This window comes from Triticum urartu, chromosome 2A (genome assembly GCF_056163025.1).
Source record: "Triticum urartu cultivar PI428250 chromosome 2A, HENAU_Tu73, whole genome shotgun sequence".
Taxonomy (NCBI): Eukaryota; Viridiplantae; Streptophyta; class Magnoliopsida; order Poales; family Poaceae; genus Triticum; species Triticum urartu.
In genome coordinates, this window is record NC_141874.1 from 82020270 (window position 1) to 82033360 (window position 13091).

Genomic DNA, 13091 nt, shown 5'->3' on the forward strand with positions numbered 1-13091 from the left:
TTAAATAGATATGATTCGAACTGTATCTATCTTGATTTGGCAACATAAACTAGAATGATATAGACCATACAGTGACCATACTACATAGATATATGTTTGTTTCATGCTGTTATCATGTCCACCTTACTACTGAACTGGTTTACCAAAATGAGTTTCATATACTACATTGTAAACCTGAGATGTGTTTATTTGTTTCTCTTTTAGAACGCGGATAAAATATTGGAGAAGAGTACCCTGTTATGCAATGGTAAAGGAAGTAATGCAGATAAGGTTCAAGATAGTGAGACATCCCTGTTGGTCTCCAAGAAAGCTGATAAAAACTATATCGAAGACACTGAGACAACCCCAAAGTCCTGTCTTGATGTAGTGTTCGAGTTACTGGCTACCACTGCTGGCACCAGCTCTTCAAACTCATTGCCTGAATCAGTTCGGCTTCTTGAGTCTCAACTTCAAGTTGAAAGACATCGATCAGATGTTATGCGACAGGAAGCCGAAGGACTGAGGAATTCCCTGCAGAATTCAGATGCATACTTTATGGTGCAACAGCAAGCGCTGGAGGACTTAAGCGCCAAACAAGATAAACTTAATAAGCTTGCTAAGCATCTTGCCAGCATTATGGGTACCCAGGATATTGTTTCTTGAGCTCTTCTGAAGTGGTTTCAGTTCTGGACTTGTTTTGCTGCGGCGTTTATATGCTGCTGCGTTCCCTATATTTGCACTGGTGGCAAACTTTGATGCCCAGTGGATGTAATATGTGTAATAGCCGTGATAGCCTAGTGTAAGTTGCTTACTTATTTATTTCCTTTTTGTCTTGTTTATTTGTTTGCTTGTAGTCAGTGCAGTTCTTTTTCTGCGGTTTGCTAGTGGATGCAATAACCTATTTTTTAAAACTAGGCCACAATAACCATGGGCTAATATTTACTGTAGTGACACTGGGCCTCCTACGGGCCGTAGAAACAGTGGGCCTTCTACGGGCCATAGAAACAATGGTCCTTCTACGGGCCGTATCATCAATGGGCCTTATACGGGCCGTATGATCGATTGGCCAAACATGGGCCAAACAGACCGCATTCTGGCCGTAAACGGGCTAGAGTTGGAATCGTCCGTTCATGGGCCGACCATAACAGGCCATCGTTAATAGGCCGTATTTGATGACGCTATGAAAACGGCCCAACGTATTAACGGACCACAAACGGGCCGACTATAACCACGGGCTGAATTTGGCCCACAAGCAGAAAATGACAGTAACGGGCCGTAAGTAAACGAATGCTGGAAATGAGCCCAAGAATAAATGGGCTCTGAGAAGGCCGAAAGATAACATGGGCTGGAGACGGCCCAATGGAATAACAGGCCGTTAATGGGTATAAAGTGATACACTGTTCATTACGGGCCAGTTTCACCATGGGCCGTTAATGGGTGTAAAGTGATACACTATTCATTATGGGCCAGTTTCAGCACGGGCCGCTAATGGGCCAAGAGTTACAAAGGGCCTCATATGGGCCGAAAGACGTCATGGGCTATACATGGTCCAGAAGTGAAATCGGGCTGGAATCTATTGGACGACCCAGATGACGCTACTGGGCCTAATTCGGATAGGGCGTAACGGGCCTTGGGTTAGCGGGCTGTAAATGGGCTATATGCGAACAGGCCGTTAACAGGCTTTCCATGGGCTGGCCCGCCAGCTTTTGACCAAGTCAAATGGGCCGGCCTTTTCACAGGAATGGGCCACTGTTGGGTCGTGCCACATGTCGACGTATTATAGGCGCCTTCTGTCCAGTGAGTGGATGACATCTGTCCCAATGATGAGCCGACACGTGTTTCCTCTAGCCAATGATGATTTTACATGTGGAAAATCCCCATTGGTTGGGGCTGTTAACAGTTATCGGATCCAAAACCCGACCCGATAGCTTAACGGCGTTCCGTTACGGTGGATGCCACGTGTCGGTCACCCTTGATGAAAGCACTTCTGTGACGCACGATTTATTGTCATGGAAGTGGACACTTTCGTGATGATAATTTTGGTAATGTCATGGAACACTTCTACGACAGCACAGGTATGACTATCTTGATCTGTCATAAATTTGTCATGGATGTACATGCATGACAAAAAAGCGACCTACTGTGACAAACACGTATCATCACGGAAGTGTATTTTTTTGTAGTGTTGTGTAGTAGACATCAGCTTGTCACTAAGGGTTATCGACAAGTTCAAGGGGTTGACTACGATGAGACCTTCTCACCCGTAGTGAAGCTGAAGTCCGTCCGAATCATGTTAGCAATTGCCACATTCTATGATTATGAGATATGGCAAATGGACGTCAAAACGGCATTCCTTAATGGTTTCCTTAAGGAAGAATTGTATATGATGCAGCCGGAAGGTTTTGTCGATCCTAAGAATGCTGACAAGGTGTGCAAGCTCCAGCGCTCCATCTCTGGGCTGGTGCAAGCATCTCGGAGTTGGAACATTCATTTTGATGAAATGATCAAAGCGTTTGGGTTTATGCAGACTTATGGAGAAGCATGTGTTTACAAGAAAGTGAGTGGGAGCTCTGTAGCATTTCTCATATTATATGTGGATGACATACTATTGATGGGAAATGATATAGAACTTTTGGAAAGCATAAAGGCCTACTTGAATAAGTGTTTTTCAATGAAGGACCTTGGAGAAGCTACACAACGTCGACCTGGCCATCCCCGCGCCTGTCAACACGGCCTACGGGGACCACTACCAGCCCGATCTCCTTGGGCGCGACGATGTCTCCGATTACATCTCGTCGGACTCAGAGTATGACTGTGGCTCCCACGACGACTCTGGCTACGCCGCCGACTCATCTTGGTCAACTGGCGAGCCGGACATATCGGTGGTTGTCATCTCTGACGACGAGACGGGGGAGCCGGAGGAGGTGGAGGAGGCGGAGGTCCAAATGGTGGCGCCAGTCCTCGACGCGAAGGAGGGTGATAAGAAGCGCCCGATCGACGTCGACCTGCTTCCAGAGGTGGCAGAGAACAACAAGAAGAAGGAGGTTGCAGAGGTTGCAGTCATGGTCAAGCAGGAGGTGGAGGTGGTCCTGGCACTTGAAGCACACACAGAGGTGGCAAAGAACAAGAAGAAGAGGAAGATGCCTGAAGAAGGTGCAACTGAGGTTCGCCGGTCAGAGCGCCTGAAGAAGATCAACAACTGAAAATGTGGGTTGAAGAACTGAAGAAGGTGGTTAGTTAGGTATGCTGAAAGTATACTATTTTCAGCATATAAGTTATAAGTAGAGATGTTTGGTTAGGTGTGCTTGTATAATGTGAGCACATAAGTTAATTATTACTGTCTGCTGGTATTCTTTTGGTAATGTGATGTTATGGCTACTGCTGAACTTTATATTTGTGGACAAGTACTATGAAATGCATCTTCAGTTGTCAGTTACTATGTTGAGCAACTGTTGTTGTCATTGTTGCTATCATCTTCAGTTGTTGTCAGTTACTATGTTCAGCAATTGTTTCAGTGTTGTTGTCATTGTTAGGTATGCTGAATGTTGTCAGCTAATGGAGTGTTGATGTTTAACTGAATGTTGTCAAATTTCAGTTAAGCATTTTTGTCTTTTGTCAGCACCAAATAAACATCAACTAAATGAATTTTGCAGTTATTATCTATGTCATTCAATATTTAGTTAGTCATCTCCAACTGGAAATTTGTTATATATGCTATGTGGTTAGCTACTGCATAAACAAATTCACTTGAATACCAAAACCATCAAACTGGAAAACATCAGTTCAATCAAATTCATTAAGCATCTAGTACAACATGAGTACAACATGAAATTAGTTAAATCATTCAGCATGTAGTACAACATCTGCTCAATCAAAATCATCCAGTATCCCCTTAAGCTTCCTTTTCTTCTCCTTGGTGTCCTCTTTGTGTTTGAACAAGTCACCAATCATGTATTCAGGCTTTCTCTTCTCTTGCTTTAATCTATCCCTCTCTCCTATGACTTGGTCCCTCTCCTGCATCACTTGATCTCTCTCTTTTTCTGCCTTAGCCCTGAATACCTGATGAATGCTTGTTATTGTTTTGTCATTCATCTTCCTCTTCTCAAGCTCTTCCATAAGATCATCCATAGCAATTTTTATGCTGCCTAATTGGCTAATTGTCTGCTCCTTCTCAGCCACCATATTAGCAAAATCAAGTTTGAAATTGCAAAGCTCCTTTTCCAACTTCTTCTTCTCTTCCATAATCTCCAAGTTTTCCTCAGCATTCAGAACATTTTGTCTCAGATTCTGTTTTGTCTCCTCTTCATACATGCTCCATATCCTAGCTAGGCTCATCTTCATAGCACCAGGCCACTCAGGGTCAACCCACTCCACATAGTTGCATCTAGGTACTTCCTATGAATTTAAGACAAACATAAATTCAGTTAACTAATCAAGAAATTTAGTTAACTACTCAAAAAATTCAGTTAACTACACATAGCACTTTAACACATAGCACTTTATTGTCATACAAATTGACTACTGTAAAATAACTAAAATTTGAGCTTTTTAAACTTTTGACAGTGTGAATGAATTTGGCACAGGTTAGGAACCTCCTGCTAGTATCAACTAATTCAAATGCCACAACCTTCTCACACGAAGTTCCATGCTAACATGTAAAACAAGGCAAATATATGGCCAGGCCTCTCCATTCCTCACAGAAGATTGTGGCAGGAGCCTAAAATAAATTCAGATTGGATTCAGAATGAAGAAAGAAAACCCTAGCTATTTGTAACCCTAGTAGGAGATGAGGAGCAGATGACCCTTGTAGGAGATGAGGAGGAGATGACCAACCTTGCTGGTAACCTAGTCGTATCCAGAAGAGCTAGGGAGATCATCGCATGAGTCCATGACACCATGGTTGATGCTGGAGGAAGAAGAGACGAAGGAGAACGAGTAGTGATGGATCTGGTGGTGGAAGAACAGAGAAGAGAGATACTTGTGGCTGGGGAAGAAGCAAAGGTGGATCTGGTGGTTGTGGACCAAAGGCAAACGTACAATGCAAGTTGTAGGGTACCAGTGTGCATGGGTGTAACTTCATTTAAGTTAACCGAATATTTGTTCAGTTAAGTTCAGTTACATTTCGGCCATATCAATCAAGCTCATTTAACTGAAACTTTTTTCATTTAAGTTCAGTTAAATGATTTGTTCTCCATATATTGATTTATCAACATCTTAAACATAAAATTTTGGCTATATTGTAATGCATGTTGGCTCAGAAAAGACAAAGACAAAGTTCAGCTCATAGAGCTCAGGGAAGACATAGTTAACTGATATTTTTCAGTTAAGTTCAGCTCAGAAAAGACAAAGTTAACTGAATATTGACAACAAATTGGAAGATTCAACATTGACACTGAAGCCTTCATATTACTTGATAGATACATATCCATTACAACCATACAACCAAAATAACATCATGTCCATTAAAACCATAGATACATATTCAGCTGAGGCACCCACTAATTTATCAACATCTCACTTCTTCACAATGAAGATGAAAGACATCACACAAAGCACCACAACACTAGCCATAAGAAGCTTTAGCACTAGCAGGATCTCTCTACCTAATCCAAGAAGCATAGCAACTTGCTGCTTGGTAGCAAGGTTTTTCTCACTAGGGCTGTCAAAATTCACCCTGCCTGTAATGCCTCTTCCAGCCAAGGCCCTTCCAGCTAATTTTCTTCCTGCCATCCACTTAGTCCTCTTCCTCTCAAGCTCTTCCCTCATGTCCTCAGCTGCACCAATTGCATCTACAGCAGCATTACCAACAAGAACCCTAGTTTCAACCAGATGCTGCACATGTTCCATCTCCCAGCGCCAGAAATCATAGATGACCTACAGCCAAAGCAATGAAATGTGTGAAAATGACTGAAGAAGTTCAGTTAACATGAAAAAATGTTCAGTTAACCAGGCAAGTACTCTCTGTATTTGTTGTGGAAATGTCTAAACTTTCAGTGTTTGAACCTGTCTAAATGTTCAGTTAACTACTAAAATTATCTATACCTGTCTAAATGTTCAGTTAACTACTAAAATTATCTATACAGAGTGTCTGAACCTGTCTAAAATTCAGTTAACCAGGGCAGTTAACTACTAAAATTCAGTCTAAGCACATCATGGCTACTGAACATTCAGTTAACCTATTAACTTCTAAGCACACATCATGGCTACTGAGCACAGCATGGCTACTGAACATGGCAGATTCATGAATCGAACAGAGAAGGACTGAAGCTTACATTGTCGTGGGTGCACTTGTAGAAAACCCAGCCATCATGCTCATCGGTGCTAGAGTGGTAGCACTTGACAGGTTCGGCACAATCGGGGCATCCCACCAATGGCACCTCAACAGAGCGGCCACGCAGACCGGAGCGGGAGGATCTCGCAGATGACATGCCGTCGGCGAGAGGTGGCAGCAGATCCAGGCGGTGGTGGCTGCAGCGACGGCGGCGGAGGCGGCGACAACTACTAGAGTTCGAGACAGGAGAGGAGAGGGGAGAGGTGTCGTGCGGTAGGCCCGACCAGGTGTGGTGTGCTGCGCTCGGTCTGACCAGGCGGGGGGAACAACGTAAATTCGGCGATTTTGCAAACCCCCCCCCCCCCCCGCCCCCTCTGCATTCCCCCGAATCGAGCGGCTCAGGGCGTACGGTGGTGAGGCGGCGGTCAAAGCCTGCGTAGACGCACCAGTCAACAGCCAGATCAGCAGATACATAGAGCAAATGGTATTTTGGACCGTAGATGAACCCCTAAGACAAGTTGTAGGACTGTATTTCAGATATTTGCAAGTACAGGGAGAAATGCGGCCAACGCGACGAGCATGAGGACCTGTAGTGAATTTTTCTCTTTTGACAATTATATTGCTACATTCCTACATCACACATGAACAGAACTTCCCCTCCAATCATGGTCTAATAATGGTAGAGAAAAAGAGTTATTTGCTTCCCGCTGCATATTAGGAGTATTTGGCTGCATCCACCGACACCTACTGCGATAAAATCGATGTTCCTGTATTGCGATTTATGGCCATGAATTTAGATCTTCCTAGGCTCCGAGCTTCACTTCAGGTGTTACATTGTCACGTCTGATTCATAGTCATCATCTGTCTGTTTCAGAATTTAGAGTCTCATTGGTATCATTCACTATATTTATTCTTCAGGAAAGCCTTTTAGTAGTTCTAAAAAAAGGAAAGCTTTTTAGTATTGGAACACAGAACCACTCCCCTACTCGTGCATGCAGTATTGGAACGGGTGATGTACTGACTCCAGCTCCTGAGCTAACCACTCGACATCTCCTACTCCATCACCACCTCAACTACATAAGCACACGCACGCTTCATCATGCTACACCATCCACAACCACAGCCACAGAGCAGCAAGCACACAAGCAAGAAACACGATCGAGAAGCTGCCAGCCAGCCATGGAGGCCATGTCATACATAGCCGTGCTCCTACTCCTCTCCTGCTCGCTCACGGCGGCGACGGCGCCGGCCGGCACGATCGAGCGCGTGTCCAAGCAGCAGATCCTGGCGAGCATCCCACCAGGAGGGCACGCCAGCCCGCCCGTGCTGTTCCTCACGTCTCCGTCCGGCAAGTACGCGGCCTACTTCGTGCGCACCCACACCGCGCCTGGCGCCGGCGGGCTCGGCGCCGACTTCTGCTACGTCGAGGTGATGGCCGGTGGTGAGGGCGAAGGCGGCGGCAGCGCTGCCCGCGCGAGCGCGTGGGAGTCGGAGTGCCGGCCGGTGAGCACGGTGAACACGTGCACCCTGCTCTTCTCGTGGCACGGGCTGGAGGTGTTCGACGGGGCCGAGGAGGTGTGGCACGGCGAGACCAACACCGACGGGACCAACTTCCTCCAGACGCTCGAGCTCGTCGACGACGGCGACATGCGCGTCCGCGACAAGGACGGCGAGCTCGCGTGGCGCGCCAGCGACGAGCCCCGCCACGCGCAGCACTGCGGCGCGCCGGGGTCCCCGGGCCTCGCGGCCGCGCTGCCGCCCTTCGCCGAGCCCATTGGCGCGCACAGCAGCAACCTGCCCTTCGGCCAGGTGGAGGGCGGCAACGGCCACGCGGCCGAGCTGCCGCAGGCGGCGCAGCTCGGGGACGGGGTTGCTCCAGGGGCCGGAGCCTTTGCCGGCGTAGGAGGAGTTGCCCCGGGAGCAGGCGGCTTGGGCGACGGGTACGGCTACGGCATTGCACCAACGGCGGGAGGCGGCGGAGAGGGTGCCGCGGGGGCAGGACCCTTGGGTGACGGCTACGGGATTGCACCGGGCGCCGGGACAGGAGCCTTCGATGGTACCGGGGACATGGGCGGACAGGGTGAAGCCGCGACGGCGGCGGGGGCTGCGGGCGGTGTGGCCGGAGCGGCAGCGTTCGGCAGCCAGCCGCTGGTGGACAACAGCCCGTACGACAGCGGAGCCTACAAGGGCAGCCGTGGGGGCCGTCTGGCAGCGATTGGAACCGTGGTTTTGGTCGGTGCCATTGCCGTGGGTTTCTGATCAGGAAGACGAATCAATGGCGAAAGCGCGGGCAACATCTATAATGCAATGCAATCGTGTTTCTTAAGGAGTTGTGAAGCTGTGATATATGCATCTATTACTTGTTAATTATGTAATTTGTGTACTACAATTGTATCAAAGTCAATACAATTTGATAAAATCAAATTGTATAATTTGACATTTTGTTCTCTAGTCTATTGCAGCCTTTACTTTGAGCAATTCCTCATCTATAGACGACCCGCTCCACTCTTTCCTCCAACATCACACCCACAAGCAGCGGGAGGGAACTCTAGTCGCCGCCGCTAGAGGGTGTGACCATAAATCATCAGAATATGTGTAGCCTGTTGCAACGCACGGGGCTGTTAACTAGTATTCATTTCGAAAAATTTGTGGCTATTGGTGTTTCTTCAAATATTTGTAATATCAAATTCTTTTGACTATTACTAGCACATAGCAAACATCTTCTTCTGCAGGGACAACCACATAATTCAAACATTCGAATAGAGATTCTAGATCCTGATCCCCACAAACTCAAAATAAGCAACTCCTACCCTTATCACTAATTCAAATGACCTAATTTTGAGTACACTGTCATAATATGTAGAACACATAAGAAGCACATATTATATGGTTCTGAAGAAGAAAAAGTCACTATGCCACCATCCATACTATAAAGGAGTTCCTTATGATAATTCCAAACCTGCAAGTGTCTTGCAACATTTTAAAACTGAAAAGCTCAGCCGAGTGATCATCACGGATCGGCTGGTGTAGGCTGTTGATGACGACGCTCTCGGGCTCTGGTGATGGCGCTGGCGCCCCGCCCCTCCCCACGCTGGTGGCCGCCGCCACCCCCCCCCCCCCCTCCCGCTGCTCCGGGGCTGCCCCGTCGCCCGCATCCCCCGCCGCCTCGCCGGGCCTTCCCGCCCCGATGACCCCTGGCGATGCCCCCGCCCCGTGGTCCCCCTCACCCGCCCCGGCTGCGACTCCGAGCTTCCGTTGGGCGGACTGCGCCGACGAGCCACCTTCCCCCCCCCCCCCGGTCGACGCCTCCCCTCCCCTGGCCTCCATGCCCCGTCGCGCTGCGCGGTCCTGCCGGGCCGGTAACCCAGCCCCCCGCGTGCGGGGTTCGGTCGCCGGCTCGCGGCCGCCGCATGCGCAGACCTCGCCCTCGAGCTCGTCTCAGGCGTCCGGGCTGCAATGAGCGTCCTTGGGGGCTAGTGGAGCTCGCCGTCGGCGCCTCCGGTCTTGGGGTGTGGTCGGCCGCTCCGAGCGGGGCGGCGCAGGTTCGTCCTGGCATCGTCCGGCCGATTGCGGCCCGCCGGAGTTGTCCCCGTTGCTGCCCGTGGCGCGTCGCGACCTGCCTTCCGCGGCCCCGCCCGCCCGCTCGAAGTCGTTCCGCCCCTTCATAGCCTCGTTTGGCTCCTCCGCTCTGTGCCTCCGCGTCGGCTTCTCCCGTCGGATTGCGCCCCTGCCCCCCTCCTCGGTCACGCCGGCGGCGGCGATGGTGGGCGCCGCGCCCCAGGGGGAAACCCTACGGGTCGCGCCTGCCGCCCGCCTGCTGGGCTGTGGCCCGTTGGGCCTTGGCATCTTGGGCCGCGCGCCGGCCCAACCGGTCTTCCCCTCTCCTGGGCCCGCGCCCCCTAGCTGGGCCGGCTGACCCCTCCTGGGCCACGCCCGTGCCCTAGGCCCACTCCCCTAGGGCGGTCGATCTGGATCCCAGGAGGTCGCCCGTGCTCCTCATTCCCTCCCCCCGCCGCCTCGTCGGTTGCTGCTCGCCCCGACCTCGAGCTCTCCGGCGGCCGTCCCTCCCCCCCTCCTCTGCGTCTCCCCCTCCCTCTCTGCGCCCAGCCATGCCGCGTGACTGGGAGGACGGGGCGCCCCGCCCCATGCGTCGCTCGGATGACCGTCGCGACCCTCCCCGTCCCTCCCCCGACGCCCTCCGCCGCGGGGAGGAGCTCCGGCACGAGCTCCGCTAAGGTCGCCAGGACGACCGCCGTTCCCCCGCTCGCCGCGAGATGCGGGGGCGCTCACGCTCCCCTCGTCCAGCCACCTCGGGGGACTGGCGCCCGCGTCGCCGTTCGCCCTCCCCGCTTCCTCGTCGGGGCTGCAGCCCATCTCCGTCTCACGCTGCGCGCCCCCCGTCCCCCCGCGCCCAAGCCTCGGCCCTCGCGTCAGCCTCCCGGAAGTACGTGCCACCTCACGCCGCCGGCCCTTCGGCTCCTGCCTCGGCTGCCACCTCGGGCGGCGCTCCCGCTCGCGGCCGCCAAGGCCCTGCCAAGAAAAAGAAGCATCGAGGCCAGGGCCGTGGCAACCCGGCTGCCCCTCCGGCCTCGGCTCCGGGCACCTCCGCCGCCCCGGGTCCCGTCTCCAACCTTCCTCGCCCCCCGTGTTTCAACTGCGGGGTGCCGGGTCACTCGCAAGTCAACTGCGTCAACCCCCAGTGCTGCTACATTTGCTCGGATCCTGGTCATCCGGCTCTCCTGCGCCCAGACCGCCCGGTGACGTCTGAGCTCATGATGTACGGCCACGGCATCGAGGGGCTTGAGTTCTTCCATCTCGAGGTCCCGGATCTCCCCCCGCCCACCCCCTCCCTTCAGGCGATCGTTACAGTGGTCGACGGGGTGGCATCCCCGGAGATGATCGAGGCTGAGCTCAACCACCTCTACCGTCGCCAGTGGGACTGGGCGGTCACTCCCACTGCTGGCCACATCTTCACCGTCATCTTCCCCAACACCATCAGTTACGGCTACGCCACTCGTAGTGGCCGGATCACCCTCGCCCTCAACCATCTCGTCGTCGACATCACCGAGCCGGTCCTCGACGCCCCCTCGGTGGCTGTCCTGGACACCGCTTGGCTCATCATGGGTGGCCTCCCTGACATCGCCTGGTCCGAGCTCGTCATCCGCCAGATGTCCCGGATCCTGGGCAAGGTGGTGGTGGTCGACGAGCTCTCCCTCCGCAAGGAGGAAGAGGTCCGGGTCAAGGTCAAGTGTCTAGACTCCTCCAAGCTCCATGTCACCGTCCGTGTTTTCTTCAACGACCTGGGCTACGACCTCCGCATCGCCCCCGAGACTCCCAACCACGTCGGTCGTCCTTGCTTCATCGACGATGGGCCTCCTGGCGGTCACCCGGGTGCCGGGAGGGACTATCACGGCAGACACCACCCCCGCTCCCGCAGGTCCGAGGATGGTAAGGGCTCGGATGACTCGGCCTCCAGGTCGCAGTCCCGATCGCCTTCACCCACGGCCGACGGGGGGCATGGACGCCAGGTCGTGACGGCCCCCTCCCTCAGGCCCCCCCTCGACCCGGTGGCCGTGTCTCCTGCCGCCAGCGACGCTTCCAGTGAGGGCCTGGTCGTCTGCCCCGCTTCCTCGCCGCGCTCCCCGGTCTCCGCCACCCCCGCCGGGCCGGTCCTGGACATGGGCATCGCCCCTTCTGGGTCGGTGTCCCTGGACCCGCCCTCCCCGCTCAGCGGTGGCGGGGGGGCTGTCTCTGACCTCCCCACCGACGCCACCCCCGCTGTCGCCCAGCCGGCCGCCTCGCCATCTCCGGCCACGGCGCCCCGGTCGTCCCCGACCCCTCTTAGGGCCCGGACGGATCTCGTCATCGACTCGGCCTCACCTCCGTCTTCCCCGACACTGATGCCATCGTCTTCTTCTTCTCCGTCCCCGGCTCTTCAGACTCTCCCCGCTGCGGGCTCTGGCTTGGATCAGGAGTCCCAGTTGTTCACCCCCCTGGCTGCTCCCCCTCCGCCTCCTCGCGCCGTGGCCTTCTCTCGGCGCCCCCGTTCAGCCTCCTCTCCGGCGACTGCCTCTCGTCGGAGTGCTCGGCTGGACGCGGCGCGCCCGGAGGGTTGCCCGGTGCTGCCCATCCGCGAGCAGGCTGAGCTTCGTGCCGCTGCACGGAACCTGGAGCCAGGTACCCCCTTAGTCCCTCCCTCGGCAGCTACTTGTTCTTTCTCTGCTCTCGAGTCAATCCCTCTTGGGAACCTTGTGAAGATCGCGACTGACTCCGCGGTCATATTTAGGGGGGAGGTCGGCTCCCCCTTAGCCCAGATCGAGGCCATTAGGGCCCGCGAGATCCTCGATGGTAGGCTGGCTGCAGCTAGAGCAGCCCTACTCCTGCCCCCTGACTCGTCGCCCGAGTCAGTGGACCCGAGACCGCCTCCTCCTCGTCGGATCGGTGGAATCCCCCCCTGTCCGTTACCGAGCTTCGGGGTCGTACCCGATCTCGGACGGCTGCTCTTCGCGCGCAAAGCGCATCTCGTGTCCTGGGGTCAAGCAGCCCCTCAATGGCTGCGTGATGCGTGCCATCTTCTGGAACATCCGCGGTTTCGGCCATGATGGCCGCCGCCGCCAACTCATCGAGTACATTCGTGATGAACACATTGACATTGTGGCCATCCAAGAGACCATGTGTATGGAGTTCTCCCTTACGGAGCTTGACCGCCTGAGCTCCCACCTTTTCGCCTGGCATTGGCTCCCGTCTAGTGGGACCGCGGGCCATTCTGGTGGCATCCTGTTAGGTGTGAAGGATGCCACATTCGAGGTGGGTAGTATGGACCAGGGCCAGTTCTTCGTTA

At 53.5% G+C, this 13091-nt stretch overlaps 1 protein-coding gene and 1 pseudogene across 1 annotated transcript; both read left to right on the forward strand.

Moving 5' to 3' along the window:
* Positions 1–7355: 7355 nt before the first annotated feature.
* LOC125541066 (uncharacterized) lies at positions 7356–8701 on the forward strand. Its single transcript, XM_048704555.2, has one exon. The coding sequence runs from the start codon at positions 7430–7432 to the stop codon at positions 8507–8509; it is 1080 nt and encodes a 359-aa protein (XP_048560512.2). The 5' UTR covers positions 7356–7429; the 3' UTR covers positions 8510–8701.
* A 1823-nt stretch (positions 8702–10524) lies between these two features.
* On the forward strand, positions 10525–12812 carry LOC147983943 (uncharacterized; annotated as a pseudogene).
* Positions 12813–13091: the final 279 nt, after the last annotated feature.